Source organism: Kogia breviceps, chromosome 3, assembly GCF_026419965.1.
Source record: "Kogia breviceps isolate mKogBre1 chromosome 3, mKogBre1 haplotype 1, whole genome shotgun sequence".
NCBI classification, from domain to species: Eukaryota; Metazoa; Chordata; class Mammalia; order Artiodactyla; family Physeteridae; genus Kogia; species Kogia breviceps.
Window position 1 is genome coordinate 138,814,005 of NC_081312.1, and position 25,009 is coordinate 138,839,013.

At 49.1% G+C, this 25,009-nt stretch overlaps 1 protein-coding gene across 7 annotated transcripts in view; it reads right to left on the reverse strand.

Moving 5' to 3' along the window:
• Positions 1 to 25,009, reverse strand: part of TLN2 (talin 2) — a 463,505-nt gene that overhangs the window by 36,193 nt on the left and 402,303 nt on the right. For 4 of the 7 annotated variants that reach the window (XM_059058563.2, XM_067029734.1, XM_067029736.1 and 1 more), the window contains 7 exons: positions 22,752 to 22,871; positions 15,309 to 15,455; positions 9,618 to 9,784; positions 8,484 to 8,667; positions 5,017 to 5,142; positions 4,699 to 4,815; positions 2,387 to 2,572 (listed from right to left, as the gene is read on the reverse strand). In XM_059058563.2, the coding sequence (XP_058914546.1) occupies positions 2,387 to 2,572; positions 4,699 to 4,815; positions 5,017 to 5,142; positions 8,484 to 8,667; positions 9,618 to 9,784; positions 15,309 to 15,455; positions 22,752 to 22,871 (1,047 nt within the window). The remainder of the gene's footprint in view (positions 1 to 2,386; positions 2,573 to 4,698; positions 4,816 to 5,016; positions 5,143 to 8,483; positions 8,668 to 9,617; positions 9,785 to 15,308; positions 15,456 to 22,751; positions 22,872 to 25,009) is intronic. The other 3 variants (XM_067029739.1, XM_067029737.1, XM_067029738.1) reach the window with 2 other exon arrangements.

The following is a 25,009-nucleotide window of genomic DNA, read 5'->3' on the forward strand; positions in this document are numbered from 1 at the left end:
TATGGACATGAAAGGAAGACCAGAAAGAAACAGACACGAGAATAAACTTAGGGTGTAGGGAAGTCTGCATCCCCACCGGAGCAATTAGCGTAATCCTGTCTCTGATGAGTCAGTATGGGACCTACTGCACCTCTGTTTCTGCCCTGCTCAGCCCCAAAGGTGGTGTTCAAATATGGCCACGTGGCCCTCTGCTTGGCACAGAGGGTTCCTTCTTGACCCACCAGTAGGCATCCCTGGCTTTCTATATGTTCTTATTGCATGCCCTTTCTGGCAAGCTGCCTCGTTTCCTTTCTGTGAAGGGATGGGAATACAGGAGACCAAAGGCAACATAAGTGTCAGTAAGTCCTATCCTAACAGGAGTCTCAGGTCTCAGCAGTGACACTTGTCATTAAGTCTGGTGTTGGCGTGTGAAGCTCTGGCTGCTATTTCGTCCTGCAAAATCAGGATGGCCTGATCTAGGGAGGGATAAGAGAGAGGAGCTGAGGCTGGGCAAACGGCACGGGTCCTTTAATCTTTAACCTCCTCCCCTGAAAACGGGCATGTGCCTGAGGGAAGAGACTTGAAAATCACAGCTGCCTTCCATTTCCCCCTTTCATTTCACATCTGTAATGTGGAGACAAAAGTACCCATCACTCATCAACCACAGTGACCTTGAGGTCTACAGCTGGGAGGCCACGGCAGCAGAAACAGACTAGCCTGGAACTCAGAAGACACGATTTCAGTTCTGGTTCTGATTGTAAGTATAACAGCTGTGTGACCTTGGTCATGCCACTTCACCTCTCCAAGCCTGTTTCATCATACATCACATTAGGAGAATTCCTTTACCCTTCCCATCTAGGATCCAATGACAGAACATACGTGCCAGCCCTTCCAAAACTATGAGGTGCCGTGCATATACACCACGGTGGCCTTCAGGCCATATCTGGCTGGTAAATACTCTTCTTTTTATTAAAAGAGTTTTTTTGTTTGTTTTTGATGTGGACCATTTTTAAAGTCTTTATTGAATTTGTTACAATATTGCTTCTGTTTTTCATGTTTTGGTTTTTTGGCCCCATGGCATGTGGGATCTTAGCTCCCTGACCAGAGATTGAACCCGCACCCCCAGCACTAGAAGGCTAAGTCCTCGCCACTGGACCGCCAGGGAAGTCCCTGGTAAATACCGTTCTGACGGAGGCCGTAACGCCTTCGGGGAATTATCGCTTCTGCCAGGGCAGATTCCACTGAGCACATCAGAACTGTACTTGTGGCCTCAGGAGAGTCTAAACTCCCCGGCCCAGCGCACTCGGTCCTCAGGACAGTGGCCCGACCCTCTTGCCGCCCTCTGTTCCCCCCCACCGCCTACCCCTGTTCCCCACGCTCTACCCTCCCCCACACCCAGGAGACCAGGAAATGCGGTGCTTTTTCCCACACCCAGCCCTTCAGCCTGGCTGCCTCCCCCTGCTCTGCCCAGGGACCCCAGCCCACCCTACCCTTGCCAAGGAACCTGAGAGGCCATCGTCCGACCCCACACCAGCTCTCCCCACAACTCACTGCACCACAGAGAAGGGCCCTGTTGCTGAGGACACCGAGCTGCAACAGCTGCTCTTCCCTTTCTGTGGCTTAGCCCCATCTGCCCACCATGGCAGGGGGGTCATCGAGCCAACACGGAGCAGAAGTCAGGGTCCCTGGGCCACAGCTGTCCCTAGAAGGGTGGACGGCTGGGGTGGAGGTGCTCAATGGGAGGCTCTTATGGCTCTCTGGCTTAACAGATCAAAAATAAAGTGAAGGTCATAAAGCTCAGGTCTCCCCAGCTCCTCCCATGAGCACCGGCTTAGGGCAGGGGCCCCCGCTGTCTCCCCAAGGATCAGAAGAGTTGCTCCAAGTCGTCTGGCACAGAGAGCAAAAAAGGCAGATCCCCTGACGTTCTGTCTGGTTCCTCTCACTCACTGCCTCACCCAATTATGGCAACACCCCTCCGGGCGCAGAATGGCTGCTGACCTATGGAAGCAGGAAAGGGTGCAGGCTGACGAGGGGTGTGGTTTTCCTTTGAAGGGCCTGGAACAAAATGCCACACGCCTGCTTTACCACTGCCAGAGCGGCCCCCACTACAGCCCCTGTAAGAAGGTGTCCTGCCTATTTAGGAAGAACTGAGAAGTAAAGTGGGAGGGTCAGTCAGCAGGCCTACTCCATGCCCTCTCAGACACAAAACTGCCCCCGGAGAGTCACCTCCCGGGGGCTGACGGGCACACCTGCCTTCCCGTGTAAACTATTACACACCTAGGTTAAGGTACCGAGTGGCTCCCTTCTACACGTGGCCAGCCCCTCCCCCCCTCTCCAAACTGAACCCAACAGCTCAACCGTGACTGAACACTACCCTACCCACCCCAGACAACACCAAGGCCTTTACCTTGCAAGCTGTCAACATATCTGACACGGCCTTCCGGCTCAGGTTGGCGGTGGCAATCACGTCCTCCTGTCGACACGAGTTCCCAGCTGCCACGGCTTTGGCTGTTGCCATGGTGATGCCTTTGGTCATCCTGATGGATTCTTCAGGTGATGATGTCTTTTCAGGTACCTCTTTGGACTGGAATACCTGGAAGTTAGAAATCGAGGTGCTGAAAAAATCAAAAAGGGAAGGACAGAAATATCTTATGCCTCCCCTACCGGCTGCGGCTCAGTGTCTGAAAACCAAGCCAGCCACGGGAAGAAACCGTCAAATGGCAGGAAACTAGAAATTTGAATACAGTAATATCATTCTTGCTTTCAAGATTCCGGCGTGGATAAGCCTCACACACCTGTACTCGGCATTCATGGGGACAACGTGGGAAGGGAGAACGATCCACAGCATTAACTTGTTTGCCTTCAGAAACTGACACTCAATGTGTATTCGTTACCCCCCTCCACCGGGGTGGGGTAGGGGATGCTGGTTCCAGGGCAGGACTGACCTGGATGCGTTGCTCTGGACTCAGTTCTCTCTCTTTAAGAGGGTGTGGGGCTGGGGGAAGTGAAGCATTCAGTTTCTTCTATTCTTAGCCTTTCTTACAAATATAACTGCCTAATTGTGTGGAGGCATTCAGGTCGAGTGTGCCACGTTGACACTGTGACTTATTGAAACACACACACACACACACACACACACACACACACACACACCCCTTTAGAGAAGCTGAAATAAATTAGCCATGGTAAGTGAATATCCCACTTTAAAGTCCCACCTGCCAGTCAAGCCAGCCGTTTCTGCTTCCAGCCCATCTGCCATGGTTCTACCATGAGTGATGGGTGCCCTGGCTGTCCCTGTACATGAGGACTCCCGAACCACGTGGGGCTGCTCTGTCTTCTGCCCTAGGCAGCCACGTTTCAGCAGGGAAGTCTTCCTGGAAGCAGAAAGGAGGACCCAGCCAGCATCCCTGCCATGTGCCAACCACTGTTAAACAACACTACTCCCGTAGAAATGAACAGCTACCGTCAGGCCGCCCAGGACCACCCCGGAATGCTGCAGTGGAATGAACATGGACACAGCCCTCCACACTAACGTGGGTCTTGGGACACACGCTCCTCTGGAAACCTCCTGTGTCCACGAAAATGCACAGTCTGGGTCAATTCGAAACCACATCGGTATACTTAGGTCGACCACGTGTCTGTAATTTCCCAAGAGAGCTCCAAATTTCAAACCCCTTCCACTGCCACCATTAGGCCCACCCACACCTGTCAGAACGTGTGTCCAGACTTTTGGTAAGAAACCCCCAGCCCGTGCAAGCAGGTTAGAGCCAGGCAGCAGCCTTAAGGCCTGTATTTTTTAGTTTCTTCTCCGTGTGAGAACTAAGCACAACACCAACCAAGGTCAGATTCATTAAAAACAGGACAAGAAAACGCAAGCCTCCACCAGCAAAACCCAACAGAATTGCTCATCTCTGCTGCTGCCCCTCAGCGGCTTGTGGCCTTCACAGGTGACCCTCCAAAGACGCCTCCTTCCGAAAGAGAAACTGAATCTGTGATCAGACCTCCTATTAAAAAGAAATCTGTTTGAAACTACTCATTTTCAGCATATTTCTATTTCTAGGGAGAAGGATGATTCAATCCACAATTGTCTCAGGATCAAAAGAACAGGGGACAATCACAGTATTTCACCAGGATACCCTTGCTCTACGACGGTGGAACAAGGTAAGAGCGAACATGGGGTCAGCATCTCTGAGATCAGACACCTCACACAGAAGGAAGCCCGACGTTAAAGGGAAGTGTCCCAGGTAAAGGCATCCAGGTTTTCCTAATAGCCAACCTCAGACTCCCAAATCCATACGTGTGCACAGCAGTGTGAGCTGTTGCCAATGGCAACGGGAATCAGGAGGGGCTATGTGGCTACAGAGTGTACACACCATTTAAGCTCAAGGCGAGGGCAAGCGGCTACACTGAATTTTCCCTTTACCAGGACTCTTCTGTAGCACTTTCGTTTCACGCTGCAATTTTAGTGGAATTAAACCTGAATGGTCTCAAGGCATACATTAATTCATTTAATTATAATTACAAATTGATCCTAGCCAAACTCAGAGGTCAGTTTCACATGGGGTCTCCATGGTACAAACGTACCAGCAGGCAGGCAAGTGGGCCTCCCTAGCTCAGGTGTTCCAGGTAAAACCTCTTTATGCTATAAGTCTCAGAGAAGCTGCACTGGGGTCAGCTGCTGGATGCGGAGCCTGAGGGAGGTGACTGGTGGCTCCTTACCGTGAGCTCCTGCTTCATGTACTCGATGGTGGCCTCAAGTGCCCGTGTGCCCCGGGTGGCCTCGTCCTCCACCGCCTTCACGGTCTTGAGGAGGGAGGTGACATTGGTCACCATCACCTGCATGGGAAGAGATGTCAAGAGAAAACAGGGAGTGTGCTGAGGTCCCATCCCTCCTTTTAGCTCCGGATCTAATGCCACGAGTACCAGCACCTTTAAGTGAGAAAGGAACTCAGAGGCACATCCTCCAATACTCTCGAATGTGCATCTCTCACTGCAGCACTCCTGGCACGCTTGCCCCTAACTGGGGCTCCACTTTACCTTGGCGGCCCCCTTGAGCTGGTACATGGAGGGGTCATCGGCGGGCTTGCTGGCAGCTCCCTTGGTAGCACCAATGAGATCCGAGAGGGCCTTAGCCACGTCTTTTATGGCATTGATCAACACCACCTGAAAGACAGCATGGGCCCAGGTGAGCAGGCTGCACCAGGAGCACACAGCCTAAGAGCAGGGCTCTCCATCAGCAGCTCCCAAGCCTGCAGCACAGGAGGATCCCCCAGGAACCACCCTTGGAGACTCTGAGGCGAGGCTGGGTGGAAAACCAGATTGCAGACTTGAAGAAGCTCCCTAAGGGAGTCAGATGCTGAGCCAGAAAGCGGGACCCCGGGAGAGCTAGCATATTCAGAAACACCGCCCAGCTGGCGGCTCTGCTGACAAGCTGCCTATGAAAGGATGAGGGCAGGTAAGCAGACACCCCGAGATGCCATGCCATGCACCTGTGCCCGGTACTGGTCACCAAAACCACTGAGAACAAAATGCAAGTCTCCTGCCCCGGCCTGCAAGGCCTCCGTGGCAGCCCACCTGCGTCCCCAGACTTTGGCTCCTGGGATCCTGACTCACTCAGCATGTTAAAGGCATGTGGGTCTGTCTTTCTTCCCTGTTGGAAATCCTCCCTCGTTCCAACCTCAGGGCCTCTGCTCTTGTTCCCCTCTCTGCCTGGAACCTGGCTTTTTTCATCCTTCAGGTCTCAGCTCAAATGTCATGTCCTCAGAGACCCTTCCTGACCACTCTAGCTGTAAGCCCACCCCCACTGAAACTCCCTCAGCTTGCCCTGTTTGATTTACAGCACTTAGCAGTCTGTGGAATTACTTTATTATTTATTCACTCATACACCATCTGTCTTCTTCCTCGACTTGGATGGAAGCTGTAGGAGGGCCGGCCTGGTCTTCTGTCTGTTGTGTTCTGCACTCAGGACAGGACCTGGTGTGTAGTGGGCGCTCAGCAAGTATTCACGGAATGGGTGAACATACAGATGTGTACCCATGTAACACTGGCTGGAACACAGTATCTTCACTCTTCTACCTGAACAGAGACCACAGGCCACTTCTTCTGCGTGTTAGACTTGGAATCTCAAGTACTAGGCATATTTAGAAATTACATGATATTGGGTATTACATTTAAGTCTTCTGGGTCCAGCAGCTACAATAACAACTCCTACTTCTAAAACAACAACTTCCCTTCGTTGAGGGCAATGTTCCAGGTGCCGAGCCAAGCACAATGCACATCATGTTATTTAACCCTCATCACGGCCATTTTGAGTGGGAACTATGTTGCTCGTGTCCACACTGGCAGAGGCTGGGAATGGCAAAGTTGGAATTCAGACTCTGGTCAGTGTGATCACAAGGGCCACGGCTCTATGGCCCTGGCTCCTCATCTACAAATGGGGTGAGCAGTGCCAGCCCTGCCCATTTACCGCACTGCTGGCAGGGTGAACTGAATAAAGGACGTGAAAATGTCTTAGACACTCTAGCGTCCCAGAACCTGCAAGCACAGCCACGCCATGACTGCCCAGCCTCCCAACCCTCCCCGTCTCCATCCCGTGGCTTCTCACCCACAGGGTGCACGGGATCTCTGCCAACCTCTGAAACCACAGGGCAGGTCGGGCTGTGACGGGGCTCGTGAGGGGGGGCTAACGGTGGGGACCACCATGGGGAGGCGCAGCGGGCAGGTGTGCTGCCGACACCTGGCGTACACTGTCCCATCCCGGGTCACTGCACAGCGACCAGCAAGTGGGCACACTTTTCTGAGGGCACATCTCCCACTGGTGGTCTCAAAAGAAGCTGGGCCCTAGGACATCTGGATCATTTGGGAGTTTAAGCCTCTAAGCAATTTGATCCATTTCTCTGTATCCAAAGATTTAAATCCTCCCAGCTGACTCATTCCAAGTAGAGCCGGACTAGGGGAAAGTGTGGGTTCCATCCCCACTGATGCGTTTTCTAGCTTTATCCTTCCTCCGTGGGGGTAAGAACAATACCCAGGCAGAGACTTCTGTGAGTGCTTCACATTCCGGAGGCAGCCAATCTGAGCTCTGATGTTATCAAAGAGAAAGCCAGCAGAAAGAGTAAAGAGCCAACAGACGGAATGTTTCCTTTATGGAGCTCCACTCCAGCAGAGGACATCAGGAAGGGAAGGGTCACAGCCATGTGGGAGCAAAGCTGGTGGCGCTGTGCTCACCAGAACAGCAGCTGTCGTCAACCCTGGCGCTGGATGGTAGGAGGTTCTCTCTCCAGTGTTGTCCGAATGGGCCGAATAGGCTCGTTTACTGAGTATGGTTTAAGCAGTGAAAACTGAAGTGTTTACCACACTGGGGTTGAAATAGCAGAGAGGGGTTTTTAAGTTTTGCACTCGGGAGTGGGGAGAATCCATCAATGACGGCCACGGTTGGCTGTTAGTTCAGCAAGAGCTGAACTGCTTTGTTGGGTATCTACGATGTGTGGGAGCAGTGCTTGGTGTGTAGGTTTCAAAGATCAATAAACCATGATTCCTGTCCTTGAGGAGCTGATGGTCTAGGCTGGGGAACCAAGGACCAGGTAGGTAATGGCAGTGAAGTGGCTAAATCCAAAGCAGAGAGTCACAGAGCATGCAGCCCTTCCCTGCCCCTCAGATCCTCTCTCTCCTCCCCTTCAGAGCCAAACTTTTCAAGTGGGGCGTCTATACACACCGGCTTCCTTCCTTCACCCGCATCTGCCCTCCACGGCCCTGGGCCTGGCTCTCAGACCTTTGTCTTTCTTGCTGCCTTGGCTGCATCTCTGGTGGGTGGGTTGCAGCACTCCCTGCTCTTAACATCAGGCCCCTGGCTTTCCTCCTACCAGCGGCTGCTGCTTCTCAGTCTCCTTAGATATCTCTTTCTCCTGAAGATGGTCCTAAATAGTGGATTCCTCAGCTCTGCCTTGATTCCTTCTCCCCTTCCTTCCACAGACAGTGGTTGCACTCACTGTCTGTCGGCCAGTAACCCCTACATCCACATCCCCCAAACTGAGCAGGCTCAAGCCTACACACTTGTTCTACCTGAGTGTCTCTCCGGAACTTCCAGTGCAACACACTGCAAATCGAACTCACCTGCATCTCCGCCTGGGGCAGCCCTCCCTCCAGGGAGCCCCAGCTGGGTACATGGAGCCACCGTCCATTCACTGATCTAGCCTGAAACGCACAGTCATCTCGGCCTCCCCCACTCTCCCTCATCTCCAACGCTCACGGCGTCCAATCGTTTACCAAGCCCGGCTGAGTCTTCTTTACAGGCTCCTCTCAAATCTTCTGGCGTATCTCCATAGCCACGGCCACACCACAGTCCATGCCACTATCCTGCCTAGATAATTGCTTCCTACCAGTCCCCAAACCACGGACACACCCGTGCACATGTTGTCCACACCCAAAGTCCCTATTTTGCCTTTGCTTTCTTCTGAGGCCTGGTGCACAGTGTCTGCGGGACCACGAGGCCCCCCTGTACCTACCTGGGTCTCGGGGTCGTCAGACCCCAGGCTGGCGGCCCCCAGCTTGACCACCTCGGCGAGCTGGGTGATGGTGGCTGCCGAGGACTGGGCTGCCTGGGCCAGCTTGTCTGGAGTGGATGCAGCTCCCGAAACCAGCAATTTCGTGTCTTCCACCAAGGCCTTGGCTGTCTTCAGAATGTTCTCCCTGAGAAAGGCAGGAGAGCATGGGCAGGAGGAGGGACAAAGGGCAGAGCTTGGTCACTGGGAGTTAGGAGGAAAAGAAACCCTTCTAGGGACTTTCGTTAAAGGGTGTTGAAGAAGAGAGGTGATGCATTTCTCCTCCCTTAATAGGAGGCTCTCATCTTCCATGTAAGAGAATTAGGAGAGAGGAGAGGAAAGTCAGCCCAGAATTCACATAGTCGATTAATGGTAAAGCTTCAATTAAAGATTCAGGCTCATCAGTTTGGCCCCCGTCCCCCCACCCTGTAGCTTCTTCACTGTGGTTCCTACGATCCCTGAAAATACTTCATAGTTACAGGGACGTGTGAGGACACATGGGTCAGGGGACCTTGCCCTGGACATCACAGCCCAAGGGGCTGGGTCCTGGAAGGGGTGACAGAGCACTGGGAATCTCCTCCCCTGCCCAGTCCTGGGGCTGAAGAGAGAGGAAGAAAGGTGCTGGACACGTGGTGAGGATATGTGGGGTCTCCAGCAGCAAACGGAGACCCTGGTACCAGCCTCTGAAGCAGAGTCTCAAGAGTCTAAAGAGCCCGGGAGAGACAGCAGGCTCGGTGCTTCACTGTTCACTTAGGTAAGAGTTACATGCCTGCCTGGGCCACAACCAGTCCTACTAGGGATGGTGAAAAAATCAGGGGCACAGCTTTTTAGCTTAGAAAGCAAAAAGATCAAAAAGCTATCCTCTGCTGGAGCAGACTGGATTTAGGCTGTGAGAGGCAAAGCTGGAACACAACTCTGTTTGCAGTTGAGAAAGGCACTTATTTTGATTAAGTGGGTCACTTCCCCCACTTGAGCGTCCTGTTGAAATCAAAATGGATAACCACATTTCTGGCTCTTGGGCAGCACCTCCAAAGTCCATCAGGCCATACTGAACCTCTCCCCATCCAGGAGCCCACAGGACAGCCTTCACTCCCATACCTGTGGTCTGCGAAGGTCTCGTTGTTCTCTGCGTTCAGGGTCCCTGCAGTCGCAAACATGATGGTAGTGTCCAGGTCGGCGATGATCCCAGACACAGCAGTGGCAGCTGTGATACATGCCTGGGTCCCCTTGTTCCCAGCTTGGAGAGCTGATAGCACCAAGGACACCTATAGGCAGAGAGGAAATGTCAGGGGGAAGACGGAGAAAATATAACCCATAGGTTTTCAGACTACAAAAAAAAGGAAACACTGCAAAGAATGCTCAAAAAATAGAAGAGGAGGAAACTCTTCCAAACTCATTTTATGAGGCCAAAATTACTCTGATACCAAAACCAGGCAAGGATACCACAAGGAAATAAAATTACAGGACAATATCCCTGATGAACACAGATGCAAAAATCCTCAACAAAATAGTAAACTGAACTCAACAATACAGTAAAAGTATCACAGACCATGATCAAGTGGGATTTATTCCAGGGATGCAAGGGTGGTTCAACATCCACATATCAGTCAATGTGATACACCACATTTACAAAATGAAGGGTAAAAATCACATAGTCATCTTAATAAATGCAGAAAAAGCATTTGACAAAATTCAACAGCCATTTATGATAAAAACTCTCAACAGAGTGAGAACATACCTCAGTATAATAAAGTCCACATACAACAAGCCAATAGCTAACATCATATTCAAAGGGGAAAAGCTAAAAGCTTTAGACAAGAAATAAAATTCATCCAAACTGGAAAGAAGTAAAACTGCCACAATTTGCAGATGATATAATATATGTAGAAAACCCTGATGACCCCATAAAAAATTAGAATAAATGAATTCAGCAAACTTGCAGGATATAAAATCAATAAACAAAAATCTATTGTGTGTCTATACACTAACAACAAACATCAGAAAGAGAAATTAAGAAAACAATCCCATTTACAATTGCATCAAAAAGAACAGAATACCTAGGAATAAATTTAACCAAGGAGGTGAAAGACCTGTATATTGAAAACTACAAAACATCAAAGAAAGAAACTGAAGAAGGCACAAATAAATGAAAAGATATTCTGTGCTCATGGATTAGAAGAATATTGTTGAAATAGTAGTTTGGTAGTGTAAAACACTACCAAAACCAGTATGCAATTCAATGCAATTCTTATCAAAATTAAAATGGGGGCTTCCCTGGTGGCGCAGTGGTTAAGAATCCTCCTGTCAATGCAGGGGACACAGGTTCAACCCCTGGTCTGGGAAGATCCCACATGCCATGGAGCAACTAAGCCTGTGTGCCACAACTACTGAGCCTGCGCTCTAGAGCCCACGAGCCACAACTACTGAGTCCACGTGCCACGACGACCGAAGTCCGCACATCTAGAGCCCATGCTCCACAACAAGAGAAGCCACCACAACGAGAAGCCTGCGCACCGCCACAAAGAGTAGCCCCTGCTCACCGCAACTAAAGAAAGCCTGTGCACAGCAATGAAGACCCAATGCAGCCCCCAAAAAAGAAAAAAAATTTAAAAAAATTAAAATTGCATTTTTCACAGAAAATGAACAAATAATCCTAAAATTTGTATGGAACCATAAAAGATCCCAAATAGCCAAAGCAATTTTGAGAAAGAAGAACAAAACTGGAGGCATAATGCTTTCTGATTTCAAACTATACCACAAAGCAACAATAATTAAAACAATATGGTAATGGCATAAAAAAAGACACGTAGATCAATGGAATAGATAGTCCAGAAATAAACCCATTCATATCTGATCAATTAATTTATGACAAAGGAGCAAAGAACATACAATGGGGAAAGAACAGTCTGTTCAATAAATGGTGTTGAGAAAACTAGACAGCCACATGCAAAAGAATCAAACTGGACCATTATCGTACACTATACACAAAAATTAACTCAAAATGGATTAAATATATGACCTGAATGTAAGACCTGAAACCCCTAGAAGAAAATATAGCTGGTCACTTCTTTGACATAGGTCTTGGGTCTTGGCAATGAATCTGACACCAAAAGCACAAGAAACAAAAGCAAAAAAAAAAAAGTGGGACTATATCAAACTAAAAAGTTTCTGCACAGGAAAGGAAACCACCAACAAAATGAAAAGGCAATCTACTGAATGGGAGAAAATATTGATATTTGCAAATAATATATCTGGTAAACATATGAAGAACTCATGCAACTCAAAAGCAAAACATAAAAAATCTGATTTTAAAAATGGGAAGAATATCTCAATGGATATTTTTCCAAAAAAGATACACAGACGGCCAACAGGCACATGCAAATATGCTCCACATAATTGTCAGGGAAATGCAAATCAAAACCACAATGAGATATCACCTTACATCTGTCAGACTGTTAATTATCAAAATGAAATAACAAGTGTTGGCAAAGATGTAGAGGAAAGTGAACCCTTACGCACCTTTGGTGGGAATAAAAATTGGTGCAGCCGTATATGAAAAACAGTATGGAGGTTCCTCAAAACATTAAACGTAGAACTACCATGTGATCCCACAATTTTACTTTTGGGTATTTATTCAAAGAAAATGAAAACACTAACTCAAAAAGATATATGTGCCCCCATGTTCATTGTAGCACTATTTATAATAGCCAAGACAAGGAAAAAACCCAAGTGTCCTTCGATGGATGAATGGATGGAGAAAATGTGGTACATATACACAATGGAATATTATTCAGCCATAAATAAGAATGAAATCTTGCCATTTTCGACAACATGAATGGACATCAAAGGCATTATGCTAACTGAAATAAGTCAGAGAAAGACAAATACTGCATGACTTCTTTTATGTGGAATCTTAAAACAAAAACAAACACCAAAGCTCATAGATAGAGAGAACAGACTGGTGCTTGCCAGAGGCTGGGGATGAGGGGTAGGAGAACTGGGTGAACTGTTTTCGTTTTAGTCTAAATAAATTGAACAAAAATGAAAACAAAACAAAAAAACAATCAAACTCATAGAAAAAGAGGTCAGATTTGTGGTTATGGTGAGGGGTGGGGTAGGGTGGGGTGGTGGTGAGATTGAAGGAAGGTGGTCAAAAGGCATGAACTTCCAGTTTTAAGAAAGTCCTAGGGGTGCAATGCACAACATGATGACTATAGTTAACACTGCTTTGTTATCTTTATGAAAGTTGTTAAAGTCCTAAGAGTTCTTATCACAATGAAAAAATATATAGACATGTATACTTTTTGTATTGATATGAGATGAGGGATGTTAACTAAACTTATTGTAATCATTTCATGACATACATAAGAAAGCATGATGCTGTGCAACCTAAACTTAAACAGTGCTATATGTCAACTATACTTCAATAAAACTGGGAAAAAAAAAAAGGTAAAACAAAACAGAACAGTGAATTTTCTCTCTGGGAGTCAATGCAGCTCAGGGGTTACCAGCACAGTTTGGAGTCAACAACCTGCCTGAATCAGAGCACTGCCATTTGCTGGCTACACGACTTGGGCAGGCTGTTTCACCTCTCTGAGTCTCAGTTTCCTCATCTGGAAAAGGGGGCTATTACTTCTTGCCAATCAGGGTTGATAGGAGGAGTACATGGTGGAAAAATGCACGTAAATTACTAGGCAGGTAATAAGGGTTTACTAGAGAGTAGATGCTACTCTACTTGATGTTTCTGAAATCACAAAGAGGGATAAGGATCGGGCTCCCGTAAAAGGTGTGGCTGTTTCTGTCCCCTCTGATCAGGTTTTCTGTAGAACAGCCCTCTGCTAACACTTGTCACTCTTTCCCTCGGCTGCCTCTTGTCTATTAAGTTCTTCATAGTGGACCCCAGAGAGGACCCCCTCGTGTAAACTCCCCACCTACCACTCCCTCGCACCATCACCTGCCACCAGCAGGTTGGCTAAGGTGTTCACTCCAGTGCCTTCCATGCCAGAAACCCTCTGCTGGGTACCTGTCACTTCTCCAGCGCACCCTCATGTCCCTAAAGACACCTTCCTACAAGGCAAGCTGGACCCACCACACCCCTGGGGACAGCTCTCCCACTGCTGTGGAGAGGAGCCGAGTTCCCTTCCCAACTGGATCCCATCTCCCAGGCCTCCCCCCACGTTCCTGCCACACAAGCCCCCTCCTTCCTTCCTCACCCACCCCGTCTCTTGCCCTTTTGGGTCTGCCCTCCTGGCTGGAGACAATCACACAGACACACCTAGACAGGTAAGAAAGACGGCAGGTGGAGATGGGAGGGCAGGAGATGAGCAGGGCAGAGAGATGTAGCAGGAAACTGCCCGAAAGGCTAGATGCTCTGCCCAAGCCGACCCCCTGCCTCTGACCCCTCTTCCTGGTGTCCTGGGTCAGGGATCCTTCTGCTGGAGGAGCAGTAAGATGGAGGCCAGCTCAGGAAGACCAGGCTGCTTGGCCACGCTTGCTAGCACCACGCAGCTTGGACCCCCTCTTTCCCTCCCTCATGCTCCTGTTCCAAGGTTTCCTACGGGGGAACTTGGCACGAGTAACTTCAACAACAAGGAAGGGCTTTCAAAGGAGGGAGAGGGCCTTCCTTGAGCTGAGATTTATTTCCTCATCCTGGGGAGGCCAGGGAGGCCTGGACAGTCCTGTGGGCTGCGGGAGGCTGATGTCTGGCTGTTGCGAGGGGCCTCGTACAGAGCAGCCTCTGTCCAGCCAGTTTCCAGGGGAGGGTCTCCCTCCCACCCCTCAAGTCCTGCTGCCAAGCTTCTCAACGGTGCAGAGCTCTGTCCTGCGACCCAAGTGAAGGAGAGGGAAACACCAGCAAAGCACGGATGCTGCCACCGGCACCTCAAGTGGCCTGCACAGCAGCTGCCCTGAAAAATGACTCTGAGAAATAAGCCAAGCAAAACCATCAGCAAACTGCGGGAGAGTCAAGGAACTACTGGGAATGAAGGGATATTCAGGATGGGGTGCTGTGAACCATGGAAAACTTCCAGGGAGAAGGGAGTGGTGGAGGACAGACGGGGAGCAGCGCCTAGAATTTACTCAGTGTTGAACGGTGCGCCTGGCACTGTGCCAGGCTCTTTGACCTGTATCGCTGCATGTAACCTACACACCCCGTAGGCCAGGTATTCTATTTCTTCATCCTCCCTTTCCTGATGGTGAAGTTGAGGCTTGGCAGGGTGAAGCAGCTTAGCTGAGACCTTAGAGTCCCATGCACTACGCTATGGGATTCTCTCTACAAACAGCTGCCGACAGAGTCAGAAAACTTCCTGCCGGCTCCTGCTCTCCCACCACAGTGCCATGTGACTTCACGGGTGCTAACCCTCCTCACTGCACTGTCTCATCTGGAAATAAAGAGATCACAAAAGAGGAGCTGTGGGTCCTTCTTACTCACCCCCAGCACCTGGGAGCCTCTCTGAGAAGGGAGCCTGGTGGCAAAAGTGTGCAAAGGGGCTGCAGGGAGTGGCTCCTGGCACTGACTGTGATTTGGGACACCACCTGGCCAGTCTGTCCACAGGAGAGCCTTCCAAGTTGACCGCCAGGGCCCTGACCTCTGTGGGACTGTCGCTCTCACGCTCTCAGTTTCTCAGGACCACAGATCACCCCCAGCTGGCTGATGTGCCCCGGCCCTGGGGAGACCCTGGGTGGGAGGGAAGACGATCAGACCTGACCCAGCTGGCTGGTTTTTGGCTTAGTTTCCTGGTCTGTCCCTGGTCTCGGCGGGTCCCGCCTGCCCTGAGGGCTGCTCCTTACCTTCTCTGTGACCGCGCGGGCACACTCGATCAGCTCCCTTTTGGTGTAGCTGTCCGTGGGGCACACCTGGAGGGCCCCCGCCTTCTGCACCAGGAAGATGCAGCCGTGGCCCAGGTCCTGCACCCGAGTGCGAATCTGGAAGCCGATCTGTGGAGGCAGGTCCGGGGTGGGGAGGGGGGAAGCATGATGGCCCTGCCATCGAGGTCTTCCCTATGTGGAAAATTTCTCTTACATCCTAGGGGAGCCTGGCTGGGAAAATTCCACTGCTATTAGGAGTCTGTGTTTGGTGAACTATGGAATTTGGTTGATTTTGCTTCCTGTTTTAGAGACTGTAAAATACCCGCAGCCCCCAGTAAGCAAGCTTAATAATATTTGTTACCTTTTCTGGTGCATTTCTCTACCTATATCCTGAGCCACTAGGTAAGAATGTTAATTAGATGAACTCTTGTGGGATTATTCATTCAACCAGTGTTTATTGAACCCCTACGTGTGTCAGGGCCTCTTTGAAGCAGGTAATGCATTTAATTTCATTGATTTCTCATAAAAGCCCTAGAGGGTAATTAGAAGTTCAGAATATATAGCTTTAGTATAAAGCATATTTTAAAGTGTTCAGATTCTTGCAAAATAGCCCGGTTTACCAACCAGAACGCCCCCTTCCTCAGCTGTACCATAGAGCAAGAGTAACCATGCTGGGCCCAGGTTCCCTTTCTAGCAAGCCAGGTTGAAGTTTCCTTAAAAAGTTACATGTTTAAAAAAAAAAAAAAAAGTTACATGTTTAGAGCTGCCCGCTTAGCAGGCATGCATTCTTTTAATGTCCCCTGGGTTGTGTGATTATAAAAGGTACTTTGCCTAAAAGAAGCCAAATCAGTTCCACTGTGGATAAGGTGCCAGCTGTCTCTGTGGTGTAGTCAATTCCACTTCCACCGCCCAAAGCTTGCATTCTTCTGGCTTTGTTTCACATCAGTTTTCATTTTGGTCTGATCAATACAGCCCAAGTAAGCAACTAAACATGGAACAAAACACCTCTAAGCTAAGCGTTATTGTCAAGAATCCACAGCAGCCAGAAGCTGTGTACTGATCCTTTCAGCATGTCTCAAGAAGAGTTACTAAAAGAGCCCACGTTTTGTGAATAAAACCTGGGAATTCACACACCTGGGAATTTGGGCCACCTGGATGCTATCTTCCAACCTCATCCCAAGAGTCAGAGTTTAAGGGAAGGCGATTCCAGGTGTGAGAGGGCTGCAAATGCTCACTCTTATTATTGAAACACACACTGCTTTCAGGGAAAAAGGTGATTCCCTTAACCCTTTAAGGCCCGAAGGATGTTTAAGTCCATTTGGGAAAACATTCTCCTGACCCAGGAAGCTGAGCTTCTGCTCTTTGGGGTGTCTTCTATTCGTCCATGAGCAAGTACTACAAAAGCTACGCAATCAGGCGGGGCTTCTTGCTGACCATCTCCACATGGAATACAACATGGGCATCATGCCAGGATCATGCAACCCGACAGCGCTGAAAACAGATCTGGACTAGTGCAGCATCAAGACCGCCACTGAGAACTAGAGAGGCTTGAATTCAGCCCATGCGGTGGCAAGGCCATTTAAGTATATCTCTTTGCTGGGCATGTTTACTGGTTTAAACACAAGATCAAGCTGAAGCAGGGGGATGCCCCAGTGAAGTTTTAAACTCAACCAGGCTCTCAAGGCTTTTCAGACCCATACAATGTAACCCTAAGTAATCAAGGGTCAGAGCTAATCCAAAGGCAAGAGCTCTGCTGTCAAGGATGAGCACAGGTCTCTAAAGGATAAGATGCCAATGGGGAAGTCAAGTAGGAAGAAACATTCACAGACTTTCAAATAAAAGAGACCTTATGAGTTCAGCCTCCCCATTTTACAGATGAAGAGACTGAGGCCCAGAGAAGTAATGTGATTAGCCCAAGATCACACAGCCAGTCCCTGGCAAAGCCAGAGAATTCAAATCTTTCGTCCCAAGCATGGTGCTCTATCCATTAGATCAGTGTTTTTCTTTTCTTTTTTGTTTGAATTTTATTTATTTTTTATACAGCAGGTTCTTATTAGTTATCTATTTTATACACACTAGTGTACATATGTCAATCCCAATCAGATCAGTGTTTTTCTGCTTTGATTTTTTTTCCCACTTAGCAGCAGAACCCTTTCCCACCCCCCAATAAAACCGCTCATGGAACCCCAACATATAAAAGGGAAGTGATTCGTTATCACTATACTCTTCCTTTATGAGTTAAAATTTATATCCTTGACCCAAAAAGTCAACAATGAGGCTCGGTGATCCAAAGACAGGGTTATGAAGGCCAGTTACAGCCTCGGCCACCACCTCATTTCTGCATTTTGCCTTGGCTGCACAGGGTGGAGAATCCTGTTCCTTGCATAAAGCAAAAGGGAAGAGTGTCCTCACAGTTCCTCGACCACAGGAGGCAGGGCAGACGCTCCACCAGCCTGAGGGCTGCACAGAACCACCCACTGGCCCAGGGTAAGGTACGGGTGGCCCCCAGTGGGTTACCATCTTGGCCTAGAATATGTTCAAGAGCCCATGCTGCTTTTCCTAACAGTTTTTATATAAATAATTACAGTATGTTTAAAGAGGGAAACTTGAGTCGAACAGACGCAGAACTTCCAGAGCACCTCGCTGGGCCGGGGGTATGAAAGCACTGTGCCAGAAAAGAACGAACCCGTGCCAGGTTCTGGAAGAGCCTCCTCCGTGCACCCCTCCTGTTCCCTGCATGGAGCCGAGCCTGAGCTTTCTCGTTGCAGAACGGGGAACTAGGACAACCACAGGCCACCTAAATCACTCCCCAGTCACCCCGGGGGTGGGAGGGACAAAGCACCCGCTCCTGAGCTGTCACAAACCTGAAACCGATGGACAGACGTGATAAACACTGGGAACACAACCCCGCTGCACTCTCATACTCCCTCAGCCCCCTCAAAAGGCTACGCTATAAAAACACAGCCCAGCATCCTGACGCTCAGCCTCCTTCTTGGAGATGACATCATGTACGTAGCAAGGGATCCCGTAAATGCAACCGTGGAGCTGGCACGGTGGTCATCAGGGATGAAAATTCCAGTTAGGAAGCCCGAGGAAGACCAGCACCAGAAAGCAAAGGAATGAAACCAAATAAATGCAACAGCTGCAAAAGCTTTGGAGTTCTTAGTCAACCCAGGGCTTGGTCCTGGAGTCTCCGTCTGTGCCAGGTCACACAATTACTTTTTACATGCCTGGAGAACCCCCTGAGGCTTGGCTACACAAACCTCTGACAGATGTGGGTGCATGATCCCATATGGACGCATGCAGGAGAGATACGGTATTATGAAGGACTAGTTTTGAAATAGGCTTCACTTGCTTATTTTCACAGGCTCAGAGGGCTGAATGTAACAGGAAGGGATCGCAGGATGCCAGCCCCACCCCTGCTCTCAACCCATCACCCACCTGGGCAGCAGAAAGGACCACAGGCCTTGCTTCTAGCTCTGCCCTCTCCTGGCCACCAGACTCTGGGTGAGCACACTGGCCTCATGGGGACTTGGTTTCCTCACCTGCGACACAGAACCTGCCCGGCCCTGCCCACTTCCCAGGGCTGCGGACGACCAAATGGAAGGTACACGTGCAGAGTCTCAGCAAGTAGAAAGTGACACATGAATGCTCACTATTGTGAAAAGAAGCAGCTTGGTGCGGGGCAAAGAGCAAGGATTGTGATGCCCGACAAACCTGGGTTCGAAGCCTGACTTTTCTACATATCGACCTGTTACCTTTTAATTTACTTACTTGAAACGTTCACTTATTCCAAAAAGTTATTTAAAGGGGGGCTTCAACACTAACTGTTGCAGCTGTGTGGTCCTGGGAAATTTCACAGAGCTCCCTGAGTCTCCTTGGTTTGCTGATCTGTGAAATGGGGAAGGATGAATGACTCTCGCCTCACACACTTGCAGTTGTGGGGCATGTGGGCCAGTGCCCAGCAGAGTACCTGCGCCGTATCGACTGGATGAAACAGCTCATGTATTCCTACCCTTCTCCACGGGCACACGGGTTAGCCAGGGCACTTAAGTGAAGGACCCCAGAATCAACAAACTCTACGTTACTGCAATTTCATAGAACATTTTGTACTGCTGGAGGAACATCCTAGAAGGGAATGCATTTTTAAGGCTGTTTCAGATAAGGGCTTTAAAAATGCTAAGCTTCTCAAAGCAACACTAAACTTCTCAGCAAACATGACCAGCCCCCAACCCCCCACTCCCTGCATGATTCAACTTCCCACCAGTATTTATTATAAAGGAATGTTGCTCCAAGACATAAAACCTGGAGTTTGAAATTGGCAACTGAAGTAAAGCAATTCTTGAACCTCAAAACGTCAATTCCCCCTTCCTGCCCAAATAAAAGTAAAATGGAGAAGATTGTCTCCTGGTTTTGTGCCTTGAGGGAAATTAGAAGTCTGGCCTTCATGAAGTTCTGGCTCTCATTTCAATTGGAGGGGATCTAAGAAACACTGATCCATCATCTGTACTGCCTAAAACTAAACAAAACGTACAGATTATTCTCAGCCTTTAAGATCAATTATATCTGAAACCAGGTCAAGTATAATTTGCCTGGGAGAGCTTGTGGAAGTTGGAAAGGCAAGAATGGATGTTATCTGACAAACCACAATTTCTCCTTAGAAAATATGACAGGAAAAACCAGTGTGTAGAGAAGAAGCAAGGCATCACTCGCCCATCTACAGAAAGTGTGCCTTGGAGTGGAACGTTTTGGATAAAAGTCTAGAGCAGACAGCCATCTCATCTGGGGGGAGAGGCCTGTGCTTCTCACCACAGGCTCCTGACAAATGTTCCTGCCAGCTTTTAAGACGCAGTATTATAAGTGGTTATCGAAACGTGTCCTCAGAGACGGCACCGTCGTCACTAAACCTTCTCCCCGGCATTTACATTTAGAAGCCTGTGGCTCATGGTATCTACATTTTTTCCTTCTTTTTAAAAGAGGAAACCCGTCATAAATTGCAAAGCCATTGAAGGGTTTTAACTTTTATGAAGAAAGAAGTTATCACAGGGACGTTAGCAAAAGTTTGAATTTTCCATGGAAAAACGAGCAGATAAAGCTCCAGCTCGATGTGCAGAGGGCAGAGCTAGGACTTTTCCTGTCATTGTCACATTCTGGAAAAGACCAAAATGCTGACTTGGCACAGAAGACTGCAGGACTGCAGTGAAGAGGGCGGCTTTTTACTTGCCCTGGATATAAATATTTTCACATGCTGTGATGTAGGGCCCTCTTGGGTATACAAATAATTCCACAGGCTTGCAATAAAAAAACTACATTGCTTCAGGGATCTCCTAACCTTCTCAGTTTTCCCCCAAATATCTGTCTGGCAAATGCACACAAAGAATTTTCCTTTGCAAGCCACTGGTAATTTTATATTCTTTCAGCTCCTTTTCACTCCAGGTCACACTGCTTGTGTGTCTGGAATGTAAAACACATCTCAAGATGTAACCATGAAAAAGGGAAACCTTAACCGAAACACAGCTGCTACAAGGGCAGGGCCAGTACCTCAAGTAACTTGCTATTGTGCTTTTAGCAATGCATTTTCTTTCCTGGCTGCTTTGGCTTTCTTTTGTATGTTGCTTCAGTGGTCTGGGTTGCAATTAGAAAACTGCTTGTTTCACCCAGTGGTTGGGGTAGCTCAGAAGAACTCAGAAGTGGAAAGGGCTCCACAAATCACTAGGTCTTCAACTCAGTAAGGCAGGCAGGCAGGCCAGCAGTGAAACTAACCAAGGAAGAGGGTGAAACTAACCAAGGAAGACACATGTAAATTCCACCTTTAAAGATTTCTGGAGACAGAGATCCAAACCTCCCCCACAATCACAGTCTCTTAGTTTTCAATCCTCTCGAAAAGCCAAACACTTCTTCCTTTTGTCCAACCAAACTTGCCCTTACTGTAACAGAAGTTCCCTTATGCTTGTTTCTGAAATTCAAAATTACATGTTAACCAAACGAATTATAAGTCCAGATGATCTTACTAAAAGAGGAAGTCTGTTTTTTTTTTAAAAAAAATGGTGGGCCTGCGTAAAGAAATCCACAGAATCTTATGCAGGTCTCTGATAATTTTTCTTTCCTGGTAATGACTTGACAGACTCATGGCAAACAGAATTATTCATGCTGCAGTCTAAATACTCAATCATCCTAAAATCTCAAAATGCAGGCACTGTTAGAAACTGAAGTCATCCCATGCTGGATATATATGTATGCCAGTACATACATATGGCACTCCCAATTTACATGCATTGTTATGACATACGTTAGAAAGTGATTTTGTTCTGGGTCTTCATTTCTGTAGTGCTGCTGGGAGTCTTGGTGAAGACATGCTTAGACCTGACCCCCAGGAGAAACAGCACTGAGTAACTTGGGGACACTGTCTATCACCCCAAGGAGAAGGGAAGACCACCTCCAACCTTCTGCCTTGACAGCCTGGTTCGTTTTGACATGTCATAAACAGCTTGCCGAACTTCACGGATATAGTTACCTTTTTTTCCCCAGGGTCCCTGAAATTCACTCCATTATTCTTTACTGCAGGCTGGGCTTTCTCTAGCGAGCCATGCAGTAGCTCCGGCCCGGGCCCCTTCCATGTGTTAACACTGACAGGTGTAGTCAGGCACCCCAGAGCTCTACCACCCTGCATGCTTGCCAATGGACCACTCGATTTCTCAGAGGTATTAGATATGGGACCTCTTAGTAAGTGGCCTCTGGAGTCAAACTTTTGCCATTTTAAGACTCCTACGGGGGCAGGCATTCTGAGGCGAGTCTGTGTTGGCCATTAAGGAAAGTGAGTTCAGGGAAGGCAGGTAGGTAAGGACAAGGAGTCCACAAGGGGTATGGGGATGGGGATATGGGGAAAGGGATCTGGGCCTGTTCTTAAGAGGCTGCCAACAATATTTGGGCAAGACTGTGTTTCCTGAAAGCAGGCTGGCTACACAGCCCCTTCTCAAGGGAGGGGCAGCTGAATCCCATACTTGGCTCTTCTAATACTTCTGTCAGCCTTTGGAAAACACACAAATCATCGAGGGGGACTGCAAAGCAGGAGTAGGAAGCAAGAGGAGGATGGCAGTGTATGTTCCACCCTTGGCATCAGGCGATGGGGCTGGGGGATGGGAGACCCAGCAGAACACTGTCAACAGAGTCCTGAAAGCCCACCTCCCCAGATGGCCCCAGATCTGTGCCAGGTGGCCTCAGGAAGGGCAGAGAGCCGGGAGCACGGGATGGGGCTGCTGGGTGTGAACCTGGGGGGTTGGCAGCAAGAGGAGAGGGAACTACGCCTGCCTCTGGCTACTGGGCTGGGGTCTTCCGGAGTGGAGCTAAGCTACAGAGAAGAGTCCCCCCCGGGAGCAGGCACCAGTGTGTGTTTGCTTCTTAAGACAGGGACTTAAGGTGGCAGACCTCCTCCGGTTCCGCCGTGGCTGCTGCCATCTGGCCCTGGAGAGCCAGGTGCCCATAGTCACTGGTCATTTGTGAAGCCAGTCCTCCCAATTCCTCCGGGTTAGTAACCGACTTAGTCATCTGGAAAAAGAAAACAAGCAAGACACAAACACACAGGGACACACAGAGAAAAGCATGAGAACCATGTGTTAATACCACTGGGAGCCAAAGGGTCTCATTCACTTTTAAGCTTGTGGCTTGCATGTGGGGCTGGACGTTGGAGAGGGCAGTTCAAGCGAAGCCCATGCTGCAGCCCGCAGGACAGGCCAGCGGCTCCCGGCCAGGTCAAGGCAACATGCTCAGGTTCAGGCCGTGCAGCGTGGAGGCCGGGCCTCGGGGTCCACTCTCTGGGAGGTGAGAGCAGCAGCCTCCACCAGCCCTGCCCCGTGGGGTTACCAGGGGAGCCCCCCAGAGAAACCACAAGGGGGCCCAGCCCCGCGCAGGGTGCAGCCCTGGTCACACGTTGCTCCCGGGCTGACCGGGTCTCTGGGGACTCGGGAGCAGGTCCCACACCGCCGAGAGAGGGCACAAGGACAGGATCATCAGGAAATCGTGACTGAAGTGATGGGTAAGCCCAACGTTTTGGTGGAAGAAACTCACAGAATTCAGCTGTGTAATAACATTGTGCCAAAGAATGACGTTTCAGCCACAGATTCAGTGAAAATACTGTAGCCTAAATGGTCAAGAGTTCTGCCTTTTTACTCTCAAGATATTCTGTATTTTCCTCCTATGTGACAGAAAACCTTACCTCCACTTACCCTACCTAGCGAATACCCTCATGTCTAGTTTTTGCTCCTCTGACAAAAATACCTCTTAGAACTCACAGGGGCAGTTGTAACCCACCACCCAGAAAGGTATCCATGTCCCTCTCGGGTCCAAGGTTTCCCTCTGCTCCAACTGTTCTCTTGCTCTGCATGACGATACTTCCCTCTCTCTTTGTAGCATCTAAAGTCCTTGATTTTAAAGGACTTACAGAAAAACAAAAAAAACCTGTTAAAAGACTCCGCATCCATTAAGGGTGGGAATGTGGGCCCGCCTAAGGCAATGTTTACCAGGAAATGTCACAGGCTTTCGCGCTGAGGCTATGCTAACAGCTGCCCCATGCGACCCTGCTACGACAACCTGGGGCGGGGCGGGGCGGGGCGGGGTGGGCGCCCAGTGCGGTGGGGAGAACACTCACCCCCTCCGGGCCCTGGCCAGCCATCCCAGGAGCGGCAACGCAGCCCCAGGCTGGGCTCCTCAAGTGCATGGACACCCAGAGTCAAGACAGGCCGGCTGAGAACCTGGCCCAGGAGATATTCCAGAAACCCCTGAGGCCACTGGAGACATTTTCAACCCTGCTGCACTGTGCTCCCTGCTTGGAGAAATCAGTACCGTCGGGCTGCCGGGCTAGCTGGGACGCCCCTGAGCTCTCCTGAGCCGGGCCAGCCCGAGGCCAACTCCAGCCTTCTCCCAGTCGCTGAGATGGGCACTGTTCCTTCCCCCCTCCCCAGCCCAAGCCCTTCTCAACAACAGTGAATCTGGCACAACCGCAGAGTTTCTAAGAATGTGCAGCAGGAGCTGCCAGGGAAGGCTTTGTGGTCCAAGCTCAACCTCTAGTGGACACATGACTACATGACAAAACCATCCAGAGAGGTGCCTGGCCTGGTGGGGCAGGAACCACGCAGTGGAACAGTCTGGTCCCTCCAACTCAGGCTTCGGTGGTAGCATCAAAGAGGCATCTTTCAATTTTATCCTGTGACAGCTGAGCTTTCAGAAGTTAAGAACTTTCTTACTAGGTACTTATATTAACTCTTTGAGGACAACATTTTTCTTTTTTTGTACAACTTTTTAACCTATCAAGATAGCATTCACTGTCTCTCAATTTATATCTAAACATCCATAGAATACAATTCTGATTGCATTACATTTTAACACACACAAAAAAGTCACCTCCAAAAGTTACACGCCTTCTGTTGTCAGGAGAAAAATTTTTTTATATAACCACTGTTTCATTTTGCCTGAAAGACTGGCTATATCGTACTGTTCAGCACTGTCCAAGTATTATAACTTGATTCCATTAGACAGTCTTGGTTCTGTCCCCAAATGTCTTCTCTTGTGCTGTAACTTTAATCCATAAAAACATTTCAAGTCCTCTGTGAGATAAATAGGATTTTTTTTCTTTCTCTATAACTCACAATTTCCTTCTCATTTCCTCCTTGATTCTAATTTTCTCTCTT